We start from the raw sequence: 22138 nt of genomic DNA on the forward strand, positions 1-22138 counted from the left end.
CGAAGTTTGAGAAATAACAATCAACAGATGCAATATTGAAGTTTCATATGTTGAGGAATAACAGAGAGAAACACAAGGGGCAAAAAAAATGTAATGGGGGCAATATATAGCAAGTTGATTCGCAAATCAACACCATTACAAATACAGGCAAGTTCTAAGCAAAGTTGATGTTATAAGCCTTGCTCCCGTCCGCCCTGAAGATGCCGAAGTGCCTCTCGAACTCGGCGCCGGGCTTGCCGTCCTCGTCGTACAGGTCGAACAGGAACACCTCCACGGGCACGCCTGGCCGCCGCGGCGTGCCGGCGCCGCGCGCCACCCGCTCCACGATCTTGGCGTTGTAGGCGGCGGCGTTCTGCGGTGTCGCCGCCGGGTGCCCCGCCGTCGGCCACCCGGTCTCCGTCACCGCGATCGGCACGGCGCCGAACCCCTCCCTGTCGAGCGCGGCCGCCAGCGCGTCCACCGTCGCGTCGAACATGTTGGTGTAGACGAGCGCGCCGTCGCTCACCGCCGGCGCGCCCGCGCCGAACAGCGCGTAGCCGAGCTGCACGTTGACGGGGTCGTTGACGTAGCTGATGAACGGGTAGGTGTTCACCATGAAGGGCGCGCCGGTGTCGGCGAGGAAGCGCAGCATGGGGCGGAGGACGTCGAGGGAGGCGGCGTCGAACGCGCCGGCGGATGGCGGGTACGACGAGGCGAGCACCGACGAGGCGTGCGCGGACGAGACCTTGACCTTGTCGCCGAGGCCGAGGGAGACGAGCGCGGCGTGCAGGTTGTGCATGGCGGGCACCAGGTGCGGCGCGTAGAACTGGTTGTTGTACAGCACCTCGTTGCCGACGGCGAGGTAGCGGACGCGGTCAGCGGGGGCGTGGGCGAGCACGGCGGACTGCAGCCACCGGAGCGCGCCGTCGGGCCCCGCGGCGGAGAGGAAGGTGAGGTTCTCGTTGGGCACGCCGACCATGAGGTCGATCCCGGCGGCGGCGAACGCCGGGAGCACCGCCGGGTCGGGGAGGAAGAGCCGCGCCTTGGTGATCCCGTTCTGCCTCAGCAACGCCGCCGCGGCCGCCGGAGGTGGAAGGTTGCTGCCGACGCGGCCGTGGCAAATGCCGATCTTGCCCGGGTCGCCGGCCACCACCACGGCCGCCGCCGCGAGCAGCGCGGCAGCGAACACGGCGACGTGGCGCCAACACAACGCTGCTCTTGTCGCCATCGGAATTGACGTTGCCAAGGCAAGACGCAAGACTGCGTTATTGTTGCTGTTTTTATTTTTATTTATTTATGGTGCGTTAGATTTGGTTGTCGCTGTCGCTGTTTATATAGATGTTGCTAAGAATAGGAGAGGAGGAGGAGACGTTGAGATTGTTGGTGAGAATCTAAAAGAGAGTGTGGATCTGTTGCTTTATGGTTGCCGAGGCTGGACGACAGGACGGGTAACCGTTGGCATAGCCGTTGGTTTTCGAACAATGTCGTGGTGCATTTGGAGGGAGTATGACCATGAGTATACACGGCCACGGGTGGGTCACACAGCCTTGTTGCTCTAATCATGTCGAATAATCCTTGTGTCGTTCAAGAATCGGTAGAAAAAATCCTTGGGTCATTCGTTAGTAACGTCGCGTCTTGTGAGTGATTAAAGCGAGCGTTTTTGTGCCTGCGTCGCGTTTACTACTGCTGCTACTACTAGGACGTTCCTTTTTCGAGTTTTCATCCCACACGGCAGGACTGGTTGGTCGGTTGGCAGCCGGGACGAGCGACTGCGCGTCGTGCGCCGCGCGAGCACGTTAGCACGCACGCACGCACGCGAACCACGCCTCCCATCCACCCGATCAGGTAGACGCAGGGCATCAGCGCGTGCGCGTCACTGCTCACATGCACTGCAGCATTGTCGCTGGCTTGCTCCTGCTCCCGATCAGCCCACGGCGCACGGGGCCTAGCCCAACCCGTGCAGCTCCTCGGCCAGGCAGAGAGGCCGCGGCCCAGCCAGGCCGATGCGGGTAGTGGACTGGTCCACCGCGGCGTCCGCAGCTTCCTTGCACGACGACCATCTCACGTTGGATTTTTCCACCGGTTTCGCACTTTCGCTCGCGCTCTGCCTCTCTCGTTGAAAACGGTGGCAGCATCATCGTTTTTCACGTTTCCATCTTACTGTATAAAATTCTTAATTTTTCTAATTTCTTTCGGAATTATAGTGCAATCATCACTACCTAGTTAAATTGATAAATATATAAAGAGCTCCGATCGATCCACAATCATTTTCGTAGAAATAATATCGTTTTCATCATTTAAGGCCCCGTTCTTTTCTTGTTTTGCTGTTGCAAGATTATTATTTCCTATCAGCATGCTTCTCAGATTATTAAATGTGGTGTTATTTGAAAAACTTTTTATATAAGAGTTTCTTTAGATAATCTAAATAAATCTATTTTTTTAGTTTGTAATAATTAATACTCAATTAATCATACTCTAATGGCTTGTCTCGTTTTATGGACTACCGAGCACATTTGAACTAAGTCTAAGTCATTAACTTGCAATCAAGGGGTCAAACCTATTGAGAACAGGGAACACTCTACTTCGCATCGGGGAATCCGAGCCGTCCAAAGCCCAGTTATACTATAAACAAAGTCGCATCCACCTCACCAGTGATTCCTGGATTCCTCCTCACTCCACTCAACGCCCATCAACATGGCCTCGGCGCCTCGCTCGCCCTCCAACATATCCTCTTCCTGCTGCTGTTGCTCATCGCCGTGGCAGCATCTTGTTTTTACTTGCATGCTTATAGGGACAGCAAAAATAACCACAAATAAAATATCGAACCGAACTGATCGAGACTGAAACAGCTTCAAACATAGGGTTGTTTTGGTTTGAAGCCCTACAAAAATTTTGGTAATGCCAAATCTTGAGCAAGTTTGGCACTACCAAAATTTTGGTAAAGTTGTGTTATTTCTAACTCTATTGAATTAGTAAGATTTGGCCTTAATCCAAATAGCTAACAAATACTATTCAAAACTACCAAATAATTGGTAGGGTAATAATTGGCTTCAATCCAAACATGCCTATAATCCTAACTCATTCAATTCACCCCTTCTTCCTGGCTTTCCTTCCTCCTCGTCACACCGCATGCCACCCCTCCTTCCTTGTGTGGTTGAACCACGCCACTCCATGCCCCCTTTACTTCAATGGCAATAGGCGCCCACATGTTTCTGGCGGCGACGCTGCCTCCACTCCAATAGCGACGGGCGACAACGGATACCAACTTGGAGCAGAAGCGTCTACATACAATAGGATTGGGGCCTGCAAATCCAACGCCGCCATAAAGACCACTAGCCCAGGTGCCTTCGACGAGCCGGGTCGGTCTGCCGCTCTTATGGATCAACGTGCCATGAATTCTTTTAGTTTTTTTGAATGGGGATAACTAAAGATTTCTATGATTTGTTTGTGATTTTTTAGTGACCAGTGTGATTATTTCCATCTCAGATTTTAGTTATGACCGAAGATCAAACCAAAACGGCCGAAACCGAATAGCTCAGTATTTATTACTCCCTCCATCTACTTTTGATAGTCATATTTCTAAATCTGAAAAATTTATTTTTGATAGGCATATTTCAATCCAACAACCTATTCTCTTAATAACTTTCTTAGATTTAATGCGTGATTATCCATTCTTCCACACATGATTGGCTACATGGGCATTGAGAAATATAAATATTAATAAATTGTTTGTTTACGAGGAATGACTAGTAGCATGTTTAAATGGATGATAAATAGAATTACTTATCATTGGTCTGTGTGCCAAGATGAAGAAATTTTCAAAAACCACCCCTACTCGCGCCCACGGCTTTCACTCGCTCCGTCGGTTAAAAAGTCGTTAGTTAACCTGCAATTATCCCATTGTTTCTTTAGGAGAAGAGATAATGGCGTCGGTACATAATACATATGGATTTTCCGGTTTCAAACCCACCGAAAACAAGGAGCACCCTGCATCGCATCGGGAAATCTGAGCCGTCCAAAATCCCTCCTCCTATAAACAAAACCGCATCCACACCACCGTCCATTCCGGAATTCCTCCCGAGTCCAGTCCACTCCGCGACCGCGCCAACATGGGCCTCGCCCACCGGCGCCTCCTCCTCCTCCTCCTCCACCTGCTGCTGCTCGTCGCCGCGGCGGCGGAGGCGGCCGCCGCCGGAGCAGGGAGGAAGGAGAAGGGTATCGGCGGCGGTGGGGGGCTGCGGTTCCGGGGCGGGAGCGGGACGTTCAAGGTGGTGCAGGTGGCGGACATGCACTACGCGGACGGGCGGCGGACGGGGTGCCTCGACGTGCTCCCCTCCGAGGCCGCCGGCTGCTCCGACCTCAACACCACCGCCTTCCTCTACCGCCTCTTCCGCGACGAGGACCCCGACCTCGTCGTCTTCACCGGTTGGATTCCTCTGCCCCGCCCACCCAATCTCCTCCTCCTCCACCCATTCCTTGTTAGTGCTTCGATTAATTAATTAATTATTCAACTATGAGTAGTTTATTCTGATCAATTTTCGTATATCCCACCTAACTTCTTTGTCGCCTTTTCCTACGAATCTTGGTTAACAAATCCATTTCTGATACCGATTACTCAGCAGTTTGTTTGCCACTCTAGCAAAGTAACCCGCGTGACCCAACGATCTTACGAGTTTTTTTTTTTTGCAGCAGTAATTTTAGGTACGTAATATTGCATGTAACATAGGTTTAATGATTCTCGAACAGTAAATGATTGGTGAACCGGCGAATCCGTTTGCAACTTCTCTGAAAATATTACCCGAGTAGTACTTTTTCTCTGAAAATATTCTCGTAATGGTTTATTGACAGTACAATAAATTCGTATTATATGTGCTAGTGAGGTCATTAGCGAGCTGAATTTGCTGTACACTGGTTCATACCTCCTCTGACATTTTTGCAGAGGAAGTGTAGTTTCTGTGAACTTGATACGTACTCGTACTAGTAGTACTAAAGTACAACAAGAATGTCACGGGTTTCCCTTTCCGAAGTGATAAAGATGTGTGGGCCGGGCCACTGAAGCTCATTCTTGGATTGGATTTCAAGAATTCTCATCTGTAGGGTGGGGGTTGCCATTCCCAATCATGCAGTGAGGTCTAGGTCTAGATTGTTGATTGGTCCATTAGATCACTACCACGATGGGATGAACTGGTCTCGTGATGGCTACATCCATGATACACTTGGACAATTACTGCACACCTCCATCTGATCGAGCTAGCAGCCGTACTCCCTCCATCCTAAAAAAAACTCAATTCCTGAGTTTTCGCGTCTAACATTTGACCGTTCGTCTTATTTGAAAAAAATATGAAAAAATTTAAAAAGATAAATCATGCATAAAGTATTGTTCATGTTTTATCATCTAACAATAATGAAAATAGTAATCATAAAAAAAATTTATATAAGACGGACGATCAAACGTTAGACACGAAAATCGAAGAATTCGGTCTTTTTGGGACAGAGGGAGTAGAGAAGAACAACAGTACAAATGTTGCAGCCCTTGTGATCTGATCAGCTCTTGATCACTGTCCTGTTTTCGTCGCTTTGTTTCACGGGTAACCTTGGTTGATGTTCCAAAGCTGCTACTTTTGCAGCGTTTGGATGCAGCCACTGCTAGCTGTTTTTTTTTTGTCTGTTTTTCCCTTTTTGGGTGCAGACAATACATCAATTTAGTAGCATTTACATAATTACGTTTTTTTCATATAAAAATGGCTTGTTCAGTTACTCGTATTCAGAACGATGATGGCCATAGTTCATATACTTCACTGATTATTGTTACTTTATTTCCCTGTTTTAAAGACTATGTATTGTTTGGTGATGCTATTTGGCAGGTGATAATATCTATGGCTTTGATGCAACCGATGCGGCCAAGTCTATGGATGCAGCAATCGCCCCAGCCATTAACATGAACCTTCCTTGGGCTGCGGTGATCGGAAACCATGACCAAGAAGGTACGCTGTCACGCGAGGGTGTGATGCGTCACCTTGTGGGCATGAAGAACACCCTTTCTCGCTTCAACCCAGAAGGAATAGAAATTGATGGTTACGGAAATTACAATTTGGAAGTTGGTGGGGTTGAAGGAACATTGCTGGCTAACAAATCAGTGCTCAACCTCTATTTTCTTGACAGTGGTGACTATTCTACGGTGCCTTCCATCGGTGGATATGGTTGGATCAAAGCTTCACAGCAATTCTGGTTCCAGCAAACCTCTTCGAATCTCCAGGTGAACTTTAAGTTGCACATTGTACACACACAAAAAAAGAATCACCAGGTGGAATAAGTTGACATAATGACAATGTTGTGAAATGCAGACAAAATACATGAAGGAGGAACCGAAGCAGAAGGCGGCAGCGCCTGGTCTTGTGTACTTCCACATCCCATTGCCAGAGTTCAGCAGCTTCACATCATCCAATTTCACAGGAGTGAAGCAGGAGGGTATCAGCTCGCCATCGATCAACTCTGGGTTCTTCGCCAGCATGGTGGAGGCTGGGGATGTGAAGGCCGCCTTCATAGGGCATGATCATGTGAACGACTTCTGTGGAAAGCTCAATGGCATTCAGCTGTGCTATGCTGGTGGATTTGGGTACCATGCGTATGGGAAGGCCGGGTGGTCGAGGAGAGCGAGGGTGGTGTCCGTGCAGCTTGAGAAGTCGGACGGCGGCGAGTGGCGAGGTGTGAAGTCCATCAAGACATGGAAGAGGCTTGATGATCCACATCTCACCACAATTGACTCAGAAGTCCTCTGGAACAGAGGCTCCAATGGTATGACATTCTCCTGTAGAGTCTGCATGACTGTGAATCCATGATGGTTTTTCCAAGCTAGATAATTATATCTGATTAAAAATGAGTAAATTTTGGTGGATGTGGTCTTTCATAGTAGTGTACCATCATTGTTTGTTAAACTACTTTTTGAACAGGACTACAACAGTTTTTAGACTTCAATGGTATGGCATTCTTCTACATGACTATAAATCTATGATGCTTATTCAAGCTTATGATTATATCTGATTAAAAAATGAGTAATCATAGTGAATTGTAATATTTCATAGTAGTGTACCATCAATTTTTATTGACCTACTTTTCGTTTTCGGCACTACTACAATTAATCTTAAAGAGTTACCAATTGACATTTTGAATATTTGGCAGGAAGGCGCAAGAAGAATCCTGATGGAAAGATGAGATAGTGATATAGATGGGAAGACGGGGATAGTGAAATGTTGCAACGTACTACACGTTATGATGTGCTGTTTGCCAATTTGTTTTACAAAATTTTCGATTTATGTAAATGAACAAAAACATGGTACACGACACGGCATGCACCCTTTTCGCGGTTGTAATTCTCACCGAGAAAACAGTGAATTTTAGTAAAAACAGTTACTGTAGTTTTAGTAAAAATGTCGCAATTTGCCAATGGGATCAAATAAACGGCAGCTGGAATAAAAAGAGAGCCAAACTGGTGGACACAATACACTGAAAACAAAACATTTATTCAACTATAATCTTATTCGTGAGCCAGTGGGACAAGATAGGTCAACGACATTTTGAGGAACAGCCTCGAGGGCTCTTTGATGATTCCTTCTTGTGGTATGATATGACATATTGATTTTTCCCTAAATAGATTACATATACAGCCAAATCAACAACAGATGCGTGTACATCAGACAGTATCCCTCTATAAATATATGCAGTTGGGAACGCAGGCACAAACAGAAGTGCAGAACTCACATCTGTTTTGTATAACTCGTATACAGATTCCGAATGTTGCTCAACCGAGATGGATTGGCAGCAGCGCTGCAAGCCTGCGTTTGGCGTGAGATTCTACCTCGTGGAATAGTTGCTCTTTCATGGAAATCTGAACCTTGTTTTATGGATGAATCTCCAAAATAGGTACATAACCAGCAGGAAAGTATACCAGATCAAACGCCATCTTCAGATTGGTTGATGCTATAGCTTGGAGTGTGGTCTCAGAGGGCATCCACCTTCAAAAGCATGGTCAAGTACTTCCTCGATGCGCTTCACAAGCAGAATCTACAGTAGCAGGTCGAAGTAAAGTCAGCAATAGACATTTTTTAGACAGCTACATTGCACCCAAAAGGGAAAACTCTATTTACTGGTCATCTACGATTCAAAACATACGTCTACTATATGGTATCGGAAATTTCTTCCAATGCTACTTTATCTATGATATATTTTTTAACTCCGAAACAATTTGTGCACCATACATATCAACTATATGCTCAGGGCCTTAGAGCATCTCTGACTGTCGAAATACATAGAGCAAAGCTCTCAATACATACCTCCAAGCCAGAGAGAATGGGTGCTGGAACCTCAGCCAAGTCCTTCATGTTTCTTTCTGGCAATATTACTCTCTTGATGCCATATCTATGTGCTGCAAGTACCTGAATTCCAGAAAAAAACATTTCAAGTTAGTCAAAGAGCAGAGCAGAGAAAATGGTTAAGCTTTCATCCTTCTGAAGTCAATTAAATAACATGTCAGGAACCTATAGGGCAGTACCTTATCCTTAACACCGCCAACTGGCAACACAAGGCCCCTAAGAGTCATCTCTCCCGTCATAGCAGTGTCAGCTCTGACTTTTCGGTGGCTAAATAGTGACACTAATGATGTTACCAATGTCACTCCAGCAGAAGGACCATCCTTTGGCACCGCGCCAGCAGGAAAATGTATGTGAATATCACGACTCTCCAATAAGTTAATATCAGAAGTAGGTGACAGATTAAGGTCAGCAGCTCTTGCTCTCACCTGTCAAAACCAAGGAAATGATGAGTACCACTATGCAAAACTAGGCACCAAAACATTGTGTTTTCTTCTTATGTAATATTGGAGTTTCATTCCAGTAACAATAATTGGAGAAAAATAACTTCAAAGGGCGATATCAGAGAACCAGCAGAAAATAAACAAAGCAGCATGATGCAACCAATGCATAGATAGGTGAAAGTTAAAGAAGATGCTTACCCATGTCAGAGCTAACTGTGCTGACTCCTTAATTACGTCACCAAGTTGCCCTGTCAGATGCAAATCACCCTTACCCACCATCGCTGTAGCCTCGACAAATTGTACCTCCCCACCAAATGAAGTCCAAACAAGCCCAACTGACACTCCTGGGCTCGCCACACGATCTGCAGCTTCGCTATCATCAAATCTTGGAGGCTGTAGCACAAATATAGCATATTACCATAAGTAAGACAAACAAAAAGAAAGAACTCTGTAGCTTCTCATAAGGCTATACTCAATACTCAAATGTTTAATAGCATACCCCAAGCACTTTTTCTAGCATAGCCTCATCAACAATCATGGGTGATGGATTCTCATAAGTATTTGATATGTCCTGGCCCATAGGAATAACTTCCATTTCAACTTCACCACCATCAGCAAGCCTAGAATCCAGTAGAGTTGTAGTAATTGGTTGTATTTCCTTGCCAAGTCTAAGCGCACTATCTTGCTCCGCAACCTTGACTGCAGCTGCACGGGCCAATGCAGCTAGGTTCCGCTCAAGATTACGTACACCAGCTTCTCGCGTGTATCTCTCAATGATGAGTCTGACCATAGCCTGGAGAAATGGCAAGCATGACGAAATACTCAGGAGTCAAGAACTTAACCCAAAAATGTAGCAGTTCATCAAAGTACTGCTGTTAGCAAAATATCGGAATGATGAGATCAACTCTATTATTTAGCAGAGCACAATCAGGCAGTGCCTACTGTTTCATCAAAGGTGCAAAAGCATGGTAAATAGTATGCATCTCCAGCTCTCCACATTCACTAATCTTGCATTGATTCTAGATCAAACTAAACTATTTTTAATCAAACAATATGCCGAATTTCTTTATAGGCAACAAAGGATGCAGCAGAAAACTGCATATCTTACCTCAGGAATCTGAAGATATGTGGAGCTCAAGCCATGCTGTTCCAGTACCCTTGGTATGAGATGTTTCATGGCTATTTTTAGCTTCTCTTCAGGTGTGTAACCTGGTAGCTCAATAACTTCCATCCTATCTAACAGAGGAGGGGGGATGGGTTGCATCCTGTTGGCAGTTGCAACAAATATGACCTTCGACAGGTCAAATGGAACATTCAAATAGCTGGTGAAAACATGTTAAGGAATTCTAAATGTATGATAATATAGATCATATATCAAGTAAAGAAATCTCTTCTCTAAGCATTGTGTAGTGTACGCAAGTTATAGGCAACCCAGAACATAGCATTGCAGATAATGGGGGAAATAAACTGTAACTATCCAACTAAATATGAAAATTGAGCGGTACATGAAAAACACAATAGAAAGATGTCCACAGGTAGTGATCCCCCCCAACTCCATTAAGAAAGTAACCAATTAATCAGAAAATGCTGTTCATTATCTGAATAATTTGAAAGGATACTGATCGTTGAACGTTTTATTCTGCTCAGGGTCAAGAACTTCTAGCAGCGCTGATGCTGGGTCCCCACGTACATCAGAACCAGTTTTGTCAATTTCATCAAGAAGCATCACTGGGTTGCTGACCGATACTCTCTGCATTTTTTTAATGGGCAGAATATGAATATAGCACAAGAGATTTCACTATTAATCCAAGACTTAAGTATATTAGAAACACAAAATGGTTTGTCAGGTGGAAATACGACATTAATAAGCAAAAGTAAAACAAGATTGGTCTGGTCAAAGAAATTGTAAGGTCATAAGTTACTCCTGAAATAAGAAAAACAAGTGATTAAACCTTTAGTCCATCAATGAGACGTCCTGGCATGCTTCCAATGTATGTTCTTCGGTGACCCCTAATATCAGCCTCATCCTTTACACCACCAAGAGAGATTCTTATGAACTTCCTATTTAGTGCCTTTGCTATCGACGATGCTAATGATGTCTTTCCAACACCAGGTGGTCCCACAAAACACAGGACTGGACCTCTGGCATCAGGCTTAAGCTGCCAGTATTAACGTGCACCCATGAGAGAGAAAATACATGATATCATAAGCACATAAATTTATGCATGTGTACCAACCTTACGAACAGCCAAATATTCAATAATCCGTTGCTTAACCTTGGTCAGCCCATAATGATCACGGTCAAGACTCTCCTTTGCAGCTCTAAGGTCAAGCTCCCTCTCCTCACTGACTTTTTGCCAAGGAAGTTCAGCAAGAAGTTCCAAGTAGGTTCGAGAGCTGCTATATCCAGGTTGCTGAGGTTGCATCTTTCTTAGACGCCTGCAAGAAAAAACAACTAGATATAGGAACCGGCGGTACCACATGCCTGTACAATTGTACATTGAGAATGAGATGATAAGTTACCTTAACTCCCTTTGAGCATGCTTCCAAATATTAGCAGGCATTCCAGCATTCTGCATCTTCCTTTCCAATGCCGCTACATCATCCTCATCATCATCATTATCGCCAAGTTCCTCTTTGATAGCCCGCATCTGTGCATTAAAAGGGTTGATATCATATTGGAAACAAAACAATGTGGCACAAAAGAAGCAATGGAAACAAAGCAAATAAACTCCAACAAGATGTGAATCGTAAAAAAAGGGTTGTGCTCATCATGTATACTTTCAAACTTTCAAAAAACATGTAAGTATGATGAAATGTAACTTATACTGACATAATTGTTGAGAGCAAAAACATCAGCAGCCCGAAAATCCTGAATCTTCAAGAACAGAAAATAACATGATGGGCAAACAAACCTGCTGGCGAAGCAAAAACTCTTTCTGAGACTTTGATAGCTGACCCTCAACCTTTTGAGTTATTTTCTCAGCTACAAGAATTGACTGTTCATCACAAGGAAAGGAAATAAGTTAAAAACTACCCAATGTTTAAACCTTTGATGATGAAGTTATTAAAATTAAGGAAAACTAATTCACTAATCATAAATGTCTTCACCTGCAGGTGCCTGTCAACAAGTTCGGTTGCCTTGGAAAGTCTAACTTTTAAGTCAACTGAATCCAGCATTGACAACTGCTCCTCAAAACCTATTTCAAAGCTAGCCACAAAAATATCAGCTAGTCTGTACACAGGAACTGTCTCAAGAAGCACCTTAGTCCTACCAACTGTCTTCTGCTTCTGCAATTAGAAACAACATCATTGCCGTAAGTCATACATAACCTTGAAAGAAAAATGTCATGGATAACAGAAAGATGAGACTGCAGATCTGATAGTCACATTGGGAATATCTATTTAGGGTATAGCGCTCTGTTAAATTTCTTCACCTGTTCAAGAACGGAAATTAGTTCCATTGCAGTAGCTTTGAACTGCCTAGAAAGAGCAATGAGATCTGGGTCCTGCTCTGCGTGCTCCAACTCTAGCAAATTGCACAAACATTAATAATGTAAGTGTTAGAATTTGATATTAGGTGAATTCAAAAGGCACTTAACAAAGAAGGTACAAGAATAAACTAATATACCACCAAACTATCGGCATAACTACAATGGAAAGTGGAAGAAAAGGGTGGAGCTGTACAAAATAACAGCTACAACAGACTTATGACAATGTAGTGCAGGAAAATAGCAACAAAAATAAACTAATATTTTTAACAAACAAGATCTTACCCGTTTTTGTCATATCAAGACGTGAGACACGAGCGACATGATATGAACCTCTTGCACTGAGCTCTTGAACACTGAACCTACATAAACCTTCAAGGACGACAATATATGTAACCCTTCCACTTGGTTTCTCCACACCTCTGGAAAGGTGCAAAGCCCTAGCAGCTACTCCCCTATAGATGGACGGAATGAAAAAGTGTTACACACCTTTTTTTGGAGAAAGGGAGACAGGTAGGAAAACACAACAAAATTGACTAATTTCCAACAGTTCTCAATCAAATAATTGTGTCAAAGAAGAGTTGACCACTATCAACCAATCTTAACCCTCTTGCTTTATCTAAGCCCACTGCAAGTTAATGCAATGTCACACCAACGCATAGTGCGCCCAACAGAAAGAAAATTATTTGCTTCTATCAACTTATCAAGTGTTCATAGAATGTAATAAGAGCATGTGCCCACACTAACACTAGTTTGTTTACCTTTAGTAATCGTATGCTATTGTTTTCCCACTATTCCCGACATATTCAAAGGAATTTCTTCTTTAAATCTTGTTCAGAGATATGACCATATGGAAAAACACATATTAGCAAAGATGGCAATGTTACACACCGGCTGTGCCAGTGAATGGTCTCCTTCCCATTCTTAGTATCCTGCTTCGTTGATTCTCCTGCAGAACCACCAGGCGCCTTGCTCCCACCCTCACCTGAATCGCTGCCTACACCTATATGCGAGCAACAGCAATAACAGTAAGAAACCACCATACAACAATGCCCACAAATGGCTCACAGAACCAAATTAAAAAAAAAACAGCAGCAGCAGCAGCCTTTATCTCACCAGGAGACAGCAATGAGCCAGCAGCTTCGGAGTCATGCACAGGGAGCACCCCGATCAGACCCTTCTCCTCCCGTTGCCAGAGTTCCTGCTCCACAAGCTTCACACTGCAGGAGAAACAAGTACATTGATGAAGTCAAAATCCAAACCAAAAGGCAGAATTTTCCCTTCCCACCAAGTCAACACACACTAGCAAAGCCATCGTACGCATACACAGAGGAAAAATCTCAATACTAATCTGAACCACAAGTAAGTACAACACGCCTAGAAGGTTTGAACACCAAACAGATATAATTAGGAGCTGAATTAGTCAACCATAAAGCAACCAAAGCCGCTCTAAACCACTTTGGATTCAGCGAGTTCATCAAACTGCGCTGGAAACTTTTTAACTGTTCACATCACAGACGAGATCATCCCATCGAGAAAACAACAAGTGACGACTACAATACAAAAAAGCAGAAAAAGAAAAAGAAGAAAAAGCAATTTCTACTTGCTCCACACAAATTCACAAAACCACAGACGAAATCGAAGAAAAAGGCCTCACGAATCATGAGCTAAGCTGACTAAGCCAATACAATAGCATCAAACAAAGCTAAGCTACTGCGATTTTACCAACCACACGCTGATTAAACCTAACTTGGACTAATAATCCATCCACCACCCAAACCCCCGCGCGCCCAATCAGCCCATCGGCCACCACCCAAAATTCCACCCTAGAAAACCCACACAACCCGAGACCGTGAAACCCCCCAATCTCGCGGTGCGCGGAATCCGCTCGAGGGGCGCCGACGACGACGCCGCCCCCACTACTTACCTGCTGGGGTTGGTGCAGCGGATCCGCACGATGGCCCCCGGGAGGAGCACCTTGTTGCGGAACGGCAGTATCGCGAGCCGTCCAGGCAGCTCCACCGCCGCGTCCGCCATGGCCACGCACCTCGCCCACCCCACCGCGCTGGAATCGTACGGAAGTGGAGGGGATTACGGCTCCCGCGCTGGAATTGAAATCGGAGGTTGGAGACGATGACGAAGACGACGAAGGGGATATTTATGGGGTGGAGGTGGAGGAGAGCACACACGAGCCGGAGCCAAACTGAACACAGAGAGAGAGAGAGCGGGGGAAGTCAAGGAAGGTTGCTGCAGGTGGGGCCCGCATGTCAGTGAGTGGTGTGTGGGTGGGTGTGGACGTGGCGCTCTGGTGGGATAAGGGAAAGGGGGGGAAAGGTGGGATGGGATCCGGTGCGGGGGCAAGGAGGAAAGCTGATTCTGATTGGCTGCGGGGTTCGGGTTGTTGTGCCACGCTGGCGGTCAGGGGGTGGGCGGGTTTCGGTGTCCGCTGTTTCGGATTTCGGAGCTCAGGCTGCGGGATGGGGGGATGTCGACCGTCCGAGATGGGATGGCGGACGGTGTGGATGGTGATCTTCCGCGAGTCCATGCTGCCATGCCGGCCGTAAGATCGGGATCCAACGGATGGGAGTGGTTTAGCGAGTCATCTAGGCCCTATCTTGGAGAGTTTTTAGTCACTACAGTTTCTTGAAAAATCTTTAGCTTCCCTGCACCTAGGTTTTGATTTTCGTGAAACCGTTAAATGTCGGTTTGTAAAAACCGGTCGTGATTAGCTGGTTTTCGTACAGCGTTAACCAAAAGTCATCGGTTTTGGAAAATGAAAAGGCAAACCCTACCTACATCGTCACATTTTTACTCAGATCCTAATAAATTGTAATATAAAAATCAGAAGTTGAAAAACTTGTTTATTAGATTCTCATCTATTTACAAGTTACTACTACCTCCGTCTCAAAATAAGTGCAGCCATGAGTTTCCACGCCCAACTTTGATCGTCCGTCTTATTTGAAATTTTTTTATAATTAGTATTTTTGTTGTTATAAGATGATAAAACATGAATAATACTTTACTCGCGACTTATGTTTTTAATTTTTTTCAAAAAATTTTCAAATAAGACGAATGATCAAAATTAGACGTGGAAAACTATAGCTGTACTTATTTTGGGACGGAGGGAGTAGTACATATTCCTCGAAATCTTGAGCTCTAATCTTAGCTTCCAAACAAGACATTATCCAATCCCCATAAAATCATGTGAAAGGAAAAACCATTCCTAATCAGATTTGCACATCGGAATTCATAAAATTTTTTATTAGGGTTCCGAAGGAGTTGACCCCATAAACTTGACCTGTGAGGTGGAGAATTCTTGCAATCTCACGCGTATTAAACTAGTGTTAATTTGGATACGAAGTACTCGTACTTAAGTTAGCAGAGACGCTTATTAATCAATTAAGTCCGTGCAGAAGAAGCAATTCTTCTACTACGATTATATTGCAATTTCTGTTGCTACCAACTGCTATGATATGTTCAATAAAAAAAAAGGAATCAGCCTTCCGCCATTACCGGTATAATGGGTGTGTTTAGTTCACGTCAAAATTAAAAGTTTGGTTGAAATTGAAACGATATAATACAAAAGTTGAAAGTCTGTGTGTAGAAAAATTTTGATGTGATGAAAAAATTAAAAGTTTAAAGAAAAAGTATCAAACTAAACTCGGTCTAAATGAAAGCTCGGATTAGTGGAGCCATGTCGGCAGCCGTTTTTATTTATTCGTCTGTTGGCAAACCTAGATTTGATAACCTAAAATTCTTGCTGAGCTTTTCCCAAAAGCTGAGCTAGGCACGTGGAAATATTAGCATGTGAAATCCATGGCTCATTCTACCGTACATGACGAATTTATGAGGCTTCCAGTCAACTTCAGAGCTTACTCCAATAGTACTATATACTACAGTAGGTAGGCTTGTCCAATAGTACTCTCTTCGTCATAATATAAGGTCTCGTTGAGTTGACGAAAAAAAAATTTTGGATATTACATCGGACGTTTGATTAGATATTGGAAGGGTTTTCGGACACGAATGAAAAAACTAATTTCATAAATCATCTGAAAACCACAAGATGATTTATTAAGTCTAATTAATTCATCATTAGCACATATGAGTTACTGTAGCATTTATGGCTAACTCAAAAGATTTGTCTCACTATTTTCATGCAAACTGTGTAATTAGTTTTTCATTTTATCTATATTTAATGCTCCATGTATTTGTCAAAAATTCGATGTGACGTTTTTGGGAAAAAAAATTTGAAACTAATCAAGGCCTAAGTAGTACTCCCTCCGTCCCAAAATATAAAGGATTTTGGAGGGATATGATTTCTAGTACGCAGGTACTTTGTCCAGATTTACAGTACTAGGAAGTGTCACATCCCTCTAAAAATCCTTATATTATGAGAGAGAGGAAGTATAATTTAGGGTAGTTGTCCATATTCGTAATTTTAGGATATATTGCATCTATACTATTTATATTGGGATGGAGAGAGTACTATTGATCAGTCTAGGATTGATTGCTCACGTAACTGTCTAAGAGTTTGAATTGAAATATAAAATTCAAAGTAATGGAATTACATAATGCACAAGATACTATTTAGCAATGCGATTAAACACCGCGTGAAGCAACTTCAGTTATTACATTCAGGATATGATGTAGACAGGGCAACTAGCATTTCTTTATTTCTCTCATTTAGTGATTATGATTTATGTGTGGGATACTGGGATTCGTGGAAGGAAAGCAGCAACCTCCCAAATATATAGTAGAGTTGCCTCGTAACAAAATGATCAGAGTTTGATACTGGCACCAACAATTTATATATATGCTACAGTAACTAAAGTGATAACTGAGTCATACGGACCCTGACGAATTAATTATACTTCATCGGTCCCAAATTATAGGACGTCCTTTTTTAAAAAAAAATATCAAAATCGATAATTTTTTAATTAATAATTATATTAACCATATAGTATATGCTAAGTACTATACACGTTATATCACTATATTTATATTTAAAGTACTTTGATATGATGTTAATTTTATATTTGTTGGAAGCATAACATAAAATAAATTAACAGCAAAAGTATATTATAGAAGATCATATAAAAAATATAGTGCTTATAATTTGAGATAGCACAAAGCAAAGTCGTTAGATCATACTGTGTTCCCACGTGCAAGGCCGGATAACTAGACTTGGTCACGTTCTTTTAAGTTTTTCCCTAGATTTTTACCGTGGATTACTTGCTCCACATTTTCAAAAAAAAAAGAAGATTTGTTAAAAAAAAATCGTCTTCTGCTCTAGAGTTTAAGTCACTTGTTATAAGCTACTTCCTCCATTTTATATTATAAGACTTTTTTAGCATTGTCCACATTCATATATATGTTAATCAATCTAAATATATATGTGTGAATAGATTCATTACCATCTATATGAATGTGAGCAATGCTAGAAAGTTTTATAACCTGAAACTGAAACAGAGGTAGTATTTCAAAGTTTTTTCTTAAAATATTACAATTAATCGTGTTAATCAGGTAAACAATCAGCCACGATAAAAAGAAGCAACTAGCAGGAGACTTGGGAGTCTACGAGATACTCACAGGTCACCGCCGGCATGTGTCAAACAAACAGTGCACCAGATTGCACGCCGAGGTAAGCAAACGGCAAGGAAATTTGGCGACGGTTCAGACCTGGATTGCATTAAGATACTCGATGTTTAGATGGCAACACATGGGTAACTACCTGTACGTCGAAGGCTTTACCTGACAGGCAGCTCTAAAATATACAGCACGAGCTCCATGGCTCCACGGCAGCATCTCCAAGACCTGAGCCCAAGTCCACGGCTGATGGAGATGCATCCCATTGCTTATCCAGAAACCCTGAAAGAATTCACATATAGTTAAAGATCAGAATGCAAACAAATGCAGATCCAAAAATGATAGATAGATGTGAAGTCATCGTTCTGGATGTCGCCGTCGTCATCACGACGACGGTGTGGGAAATTTCACCCAAATTTCAGGAATGGGATTAAAAAAAATAGACAAGTTTGTTTGAAATGCTGAATATGATGCACGCACGCCGTGGCTGTTTATTCACGTTTCTGAAACGCTGGATCCAAATGGGCAAGTGAAGGCGATGGCTGGCTTCAACCACTTGCCAAATCGGAAAGCGAGGTTCATCAACCAGTACAGCGAAGTGACTAGTAGAGCAACAATTATTTTGATAAAGACGCTGAACAAAAAAAAATCATTTTTGGAGGCATGGCACTAGTGTTCATACTATCTTTGTCTCTAATAGGGGTAGGCCCTTTGATGGTTGATTGGCAGCATTGATCATCTCATCATGGTCTCTTGTCCTGATTCCTGATCAGTTTCTTGCCTTCACGGGCTTAGGGTGTGTTTAGTTGACGTCAAAATTGAAAGTTTGGTCAAAATTGAAAAGTTGTAAGTTTATGTGTGTAGGAAAGTTTTGATGTGATGGAAAAGTTGAAAGTTTGAAGAAAAAATTTGGAACTAAACACGACAGGTAGTTTTGAAACTTTTCCTGCAAACAATAGTCCCTTTATGAGAAGAATCGTTATGAGAAGGTGAAAAATACAGAACTGTAACTGATTTTCTGAAGCAAGAAAATACCAAAAGATTTTTACTATGCATCAAAATGAGAAGGAACTTGTATATGAGTATCTGAGATTGTTAGGCTTTCTAATCTACAATTTGTGAATTAAGTCTAGCTAAATGGTCCTTGCATTCATAAATGATAAAGGATGCATTTATATGTTGTAACAGGAATGAGGCCTTTTGAGTACCTTCAGCATCAAGTTGGAGTAAGTTACCAGCCTATGTGCACTAGGCCATAAGGGTAGTGGCCCTAAGCCTAGGCCCAAATTTCCATCGCAGATTTCACATTTGCATCTGCTACTCGAAATAGAATTTTTTTTTCCCTGAAGTTGTGGACTGAAATTTCAAGGGGTGCGAATCACATAGCAAGATCATCAAAGCAAAAAACTACATCGCCCACGAAATTCGAATCAGGTCGTCTTTGCCAAATCGTCAGTGAACCGTAACACTTGGAAGCACGCTAGTAAGATCACCAGTCCATAACGAATTCACCGGAAGAAACATCATCACCTCGGATTAGAGAATTAGAATAGAACGAGGCGACACGATGTATCGGGTATATTGTGAAATGAGGAAGATCATGTAAGGTTAGAGCAAGGCGACGGAGATGGGAGGCCACACCTTACCGCCGGAGAGGACGGAGGCCGGAGATCCCGGCGGCGGCGCCCCAGATGACCGCCGTCGTCGTCGACGACAGCAGCGACCAGCCGCGGTAGATTGGTAGGCCTCATAGTCTTTCGGCCCACTGATCAACCCTATGAGAAGAGACACAAGTTGGCCCTCTGGTGCATGTGGGCCCAAATCACAGCGGTTACGCTCCGTATCGCGTTCCGGCCCAAGTCAGCTCAGCAGGATTCTTCCTCGGTTTAATGTCCTCGATTTGGAATAAGTTCACTTTGACTCTCTTAACTACTGACAGAATCTTATTCGTCGTGCCCTTCAACCGCAATATCGGATATCTCGACCCCTAATTATTAAAACCGGTACAATTTGACTCCCTTGCTGCATGTTTGGTTGGAGGGAGTTTTTAGGAGGGATTGGGAGTTTAGAGGGATGAGGCTATAGACGGCCATATGGCCCGAGGCCCACGGCCCGGCACGAAGCCCGCAATTTTGGCCCGGCCCAACCACAGCCCGGCCCGACTAGGGTCGTGCCCGTGTCGGCCCGGCCCGACAGCCGGGCCGTGCCTGGGCTGCACCCTCGGCACGGTGGGCCGGCCCGGCACGGCCCGATCAAATAAAAAAATACAGGGATGAAAAATAGACTTATATAATCGTATAAGGCATGGCCCAAGACAATAGGTATACAAAATAGACTTATTATCCAGCCATTTAAACACAGCCCACAGAGTTGAGGGACCAAAAATAGACTTATTTCCAGCCATTTAAACACAGCCACAGAGTTGAGGGACCAAATATAGACTTTTTCTGTGAGGCAGCACAATAGCCCATCATACCTTCGGGCCAGCCCGGCACGGCCCGAGTAGTATTGGGCCGTGCCTGGGCCGTGTATGCCGCCCGTGGGCTGGCACGGCACAGCCCGGTGCGTCGGTCGAGCCATGCCGGCCCGACAAGCCTCGGCCCAGGCACGGCCGGGCTTGGGCCGTGCCGTGCCAGGCGGCCCAGATGGCCATCTATAGATGAGGCTATTAAGTGTTTTGTTTGGTTGGGAGACATGGGAATTTTGGTGGGATGGGGATGGGGAATTGAGCAAGGAACTCCCTCCTTTTCAATACCTGGGTAGGGGTAGGTAATTGGGAGGGAATTCCTCCTTTACTTTTTCTAAGCAAATCTCAGCCATCCGTTTTTATTAATGACCTAATCTCCAACTAAACTCCCTGTCAATTTCCATCACCTCTACCAAACAAGATATTGGGATTAAAAATTAAATTCCCATCCTAATCTCATCATCAATTCCCTCGTGTAAACTCCCAATCCCCTTCCCTCGAGTTACCAAACAAGCCGATGATTTTGGTCTTTTCGAGAGCAGTTTCGCTAATGTGACATCTACGTGATAGTGTTGACCTGATCTGTGGCGTTGACGTGGCGCTTAGATAGCATTAGAATTAAAAACATATATGTGGGCGCCATTCGTCATTCACAAAAAAAATTATGGGACCGTTCATGTGTCTCCCCCTCTCTGTCCTTCCTTCTCTCTTTCTCTTCCTCTCTGGTCTCTACTTTGACACGGGATCTGGAGCGGTAGGGCGAGGGCGGAGCGGCGGCGGCGCCGACCACCTTGGTCCCCAATCCCGACTACTACGGCGCGCTACTCTAGCACCGCCTGATGGGCCCTGTGGTCCTCAAGGTGGCGACCACCGCCGGTAGCGGCATCGGCGTCGGCTGCGGAAGCCACCGATTTGATCAAATCATCCTCACCCACCCCACACAAAGAAGTGAGGGGAGATGGCGCTCGCGGTGTTAACCCGCATTGCTGCGTTGTGGAAGCCGTGGTTCTCGCCGGCGGCTCCCGTTCCACGACTCTCACGGCGGATGGTGGTGCCGTCCCCGGCTCCCGCGGCGTGGATGTTGTCGGCTCCGTCCTCTGCTCCTGCAGTTGCGGCACCTTCTCCACGTACGATTTCCTCGCCGCGCGCTGCCGGGTCCAGCTAAGGCCCCCTCGTCGTTGCTGTCTCCCTCGCTACGCTGTCGATTTTGAAATGTGAGGGTGATCATGGAGGATAGCGGTTCGTGATCGATGATAGAAGAGCGATGGGTGAAGGTGATTAGTGATTCGGAGGAGAGTGTTCGTGATCGACGCATAAACTAGAAGAGCGCGCTGCGTGGGATGGGTGAGGGTGATCACGGAGGATAGCAGGGTTCGTGATCAACGCATAGATTAGTGGTGGGTGAAGGTGATTAGCGATTACGGAGGAGAGCTTTCGTGATCGACGCATAGAACATATAACTAGAAGAGCACGCTGTGTGGTGGATGAGGGTTATCACGGAGGAGAGCGGGATGCGAAAAGCGGTGGGTGATCAAGGAGAAGAGCAGCGGTTAGTGCGAGCAGAAGCTAGACGCGGTGAAGGACCATTATCTTCCTTCTGCTCCTCCTCCTCCTCAATAGAAGTAGAATCGGCAGTAGCTGCGGCCGCCATGGATGCTTCGCTGACCTCCGATATTAGTTACTCCATCCATTTCAAATTGATCTACATATTTCATAGGTACACCAAGACCAAAAAAAGCTAATAACTCTCTCATACTATATTTACTCTAGCAACAAACTCGATGCATGCACCATCCCTACTATTTC

At 44.5% G+C, this 22138-nt stretch overlaps 3 protein-coding genes and 1 long non-coding RNA gene across 5 annotated transcripts; 1 reads left to right on the top strand and 3 right to left on the bottom strand.

The window, feature by feature from the left end:
- Positions 1 to 28: 28 nt before the first annotated feature.
- On the bottom strand, positions 29 to 1285 carry LOC4347681 (glucan endo-1,3-beta-glucosidase). The gene has a single exon (XM_015756639.3). The coding sequence runs from the start codon at positions 1205 to 1207 to the stop codon at positions 155 to 157; it is 1053 nt and encodes a 350-aa protein (XP_015612125.1). The 5' UTR covers positions 1208 to 1285; the 3' UTR covers positions 29 to 154.
- Positions 1286 to 4046: 2761 nt separating this feature from the next.
- Positions 4047 to 7407, top strand: LOC4347682 (probable inactive purple acid phosphatase 29). 2 transcript variants are annotated; one of them, XM_015756115.3, is made up of 4 exons: positions 4047 to 4404; positions 5844 to 6235; positions 6324 to 6774; positions 7159 to 7407. In XM_015756115.3, exons 1-4 carry the CDS (start codon positions 4089 to 4091, stop codon positions 7194 to 7196), a joined length of 1197 nt encoding a protein of 398 aa, XP_015611601.1. In that variant the 5' UTR covers positions 4047 to 4088; the 3' UTR covers positions 7197 to 7407. The 2 variants fall into 2 exon arrangements, with proteins under 2 accessions (XP_015611601.1, XP_015611602.1); XM_015756116.3 differs by having other exon boundaries at positions 7163 to 7407.
- Positions 7408 to 7479: 72 nt separating this feature from the next.
- On the bottom strand, positions 7480 to 14475 carry LOC4347683 (lon protease homolog 2, peroxisomal-like). The gene is made up of 17 exons (NM_001422921.1): positions 14207 to 14475; positions 13396 to 13499; positions 13171 to 13282; positions 12565 to 12734; positions 12226 to 12317; positions 11900 to 12079; positions 11704 to 11787; positions 11312 to 11439; positions 11026 to 11227; positions 10741 to 10947; positions 10408 to 10538; positions 9897 to 10110; positions 9288 to 9581; positions 8987 to 9181; positions 8528 to 8773; positions 8310 to 8411; positions 7480 to 8040 (listed from the first exon to the last, which is right to left on the bottom strand). Exons 1-17 carry the CDS (start codon positions 14314 to 14316, stop codon positions 7957 to 7959), a joined length of 2655 nt encoding a protein of 884 aa, NP_001409850.1. The 5' UTR covers positions 14317 to 14475; the 3' UTR covers positions 7480 to 7956.
- Positions 14476 to 17740: 3265 nt separating this feature from the next.
- LOC136351777 (uncharacterized) lies at positions 17741 to 19616 on the bottom strand. The gene is made up of 3 exons (XR_010734981.1): positions 19507 to 19616; positions 18031 to 18147; positions 17741 to 17958 (listed from the first exon to the last, which is right to left on the bottom strand). It is a non-coding gene; the product is annotated as an uncharacterized lncRNA (long non-coding RNA).
- Positions 19617 to 22138: the final 2522 nt, after the last annotated feature.

Source organism: Oryza sativa, chromosome 9 (genome assembly GCF_034140825.1).
Source record: "Oryza sativa Japonica Group chromosome 9, ASM3414082v1".
NCBI lineage: Eukaryota > Viridiplantae > Streptophyta > Magnoliopsida > Poales > Poaceae > Oryza > Oryza sativa.

Coding starts and splice junctions, on each gene's coding strand:
- LOC4347681 (XM_015756639.3), bottom strand. CDS start 1,207: ATGGCGACAAGAGCAGCGTTGTGTTGGCGCCACGTCGCCGTGTTCGCT.
- LOC4347682 (XM_015756115.3), top strand. CDS start 4,089: ATGGGCCTCGCCCACCGGCGCCTCCTCCTCCTCCTCCTCCACCTGCTG. Junction 4,405..5,843: donor CGACCTCGTCGTCTTCACCG/GTTGGATTCCTC, acceptor GCTATTTGGCAG/GTGATAATATCTATGGCTTT. Junction 6,236..6,323: donor AAACCTCTTCGAATCTCCAG/GTGAACTTTAAG, acceptor TGTGAAATGCAG/ACAAAATACATGAAGGAGGA.
- LOC4347683 (NM_001422921.1), bottom strand. CDS start 14,316: ATGGCGGACGCGGCGGTGGAGCTGCCTGGACGGCTCGCGATACTGCCG. Junction 11,440..11,703: donor AGTTTTTGCTTCGCCAGCAG/GTTTGTTTGCCC, acceptor TTTAATGCACAG/ATGCGGGCTATCAAAGAGGA. Junction 10,948..11,025: donor AATATTTGGCTGTTCGTAAG/GTTGGTACACAT, acceptor TAATACTGGCAG/CTTAAGCCTGATGCCAGAGG.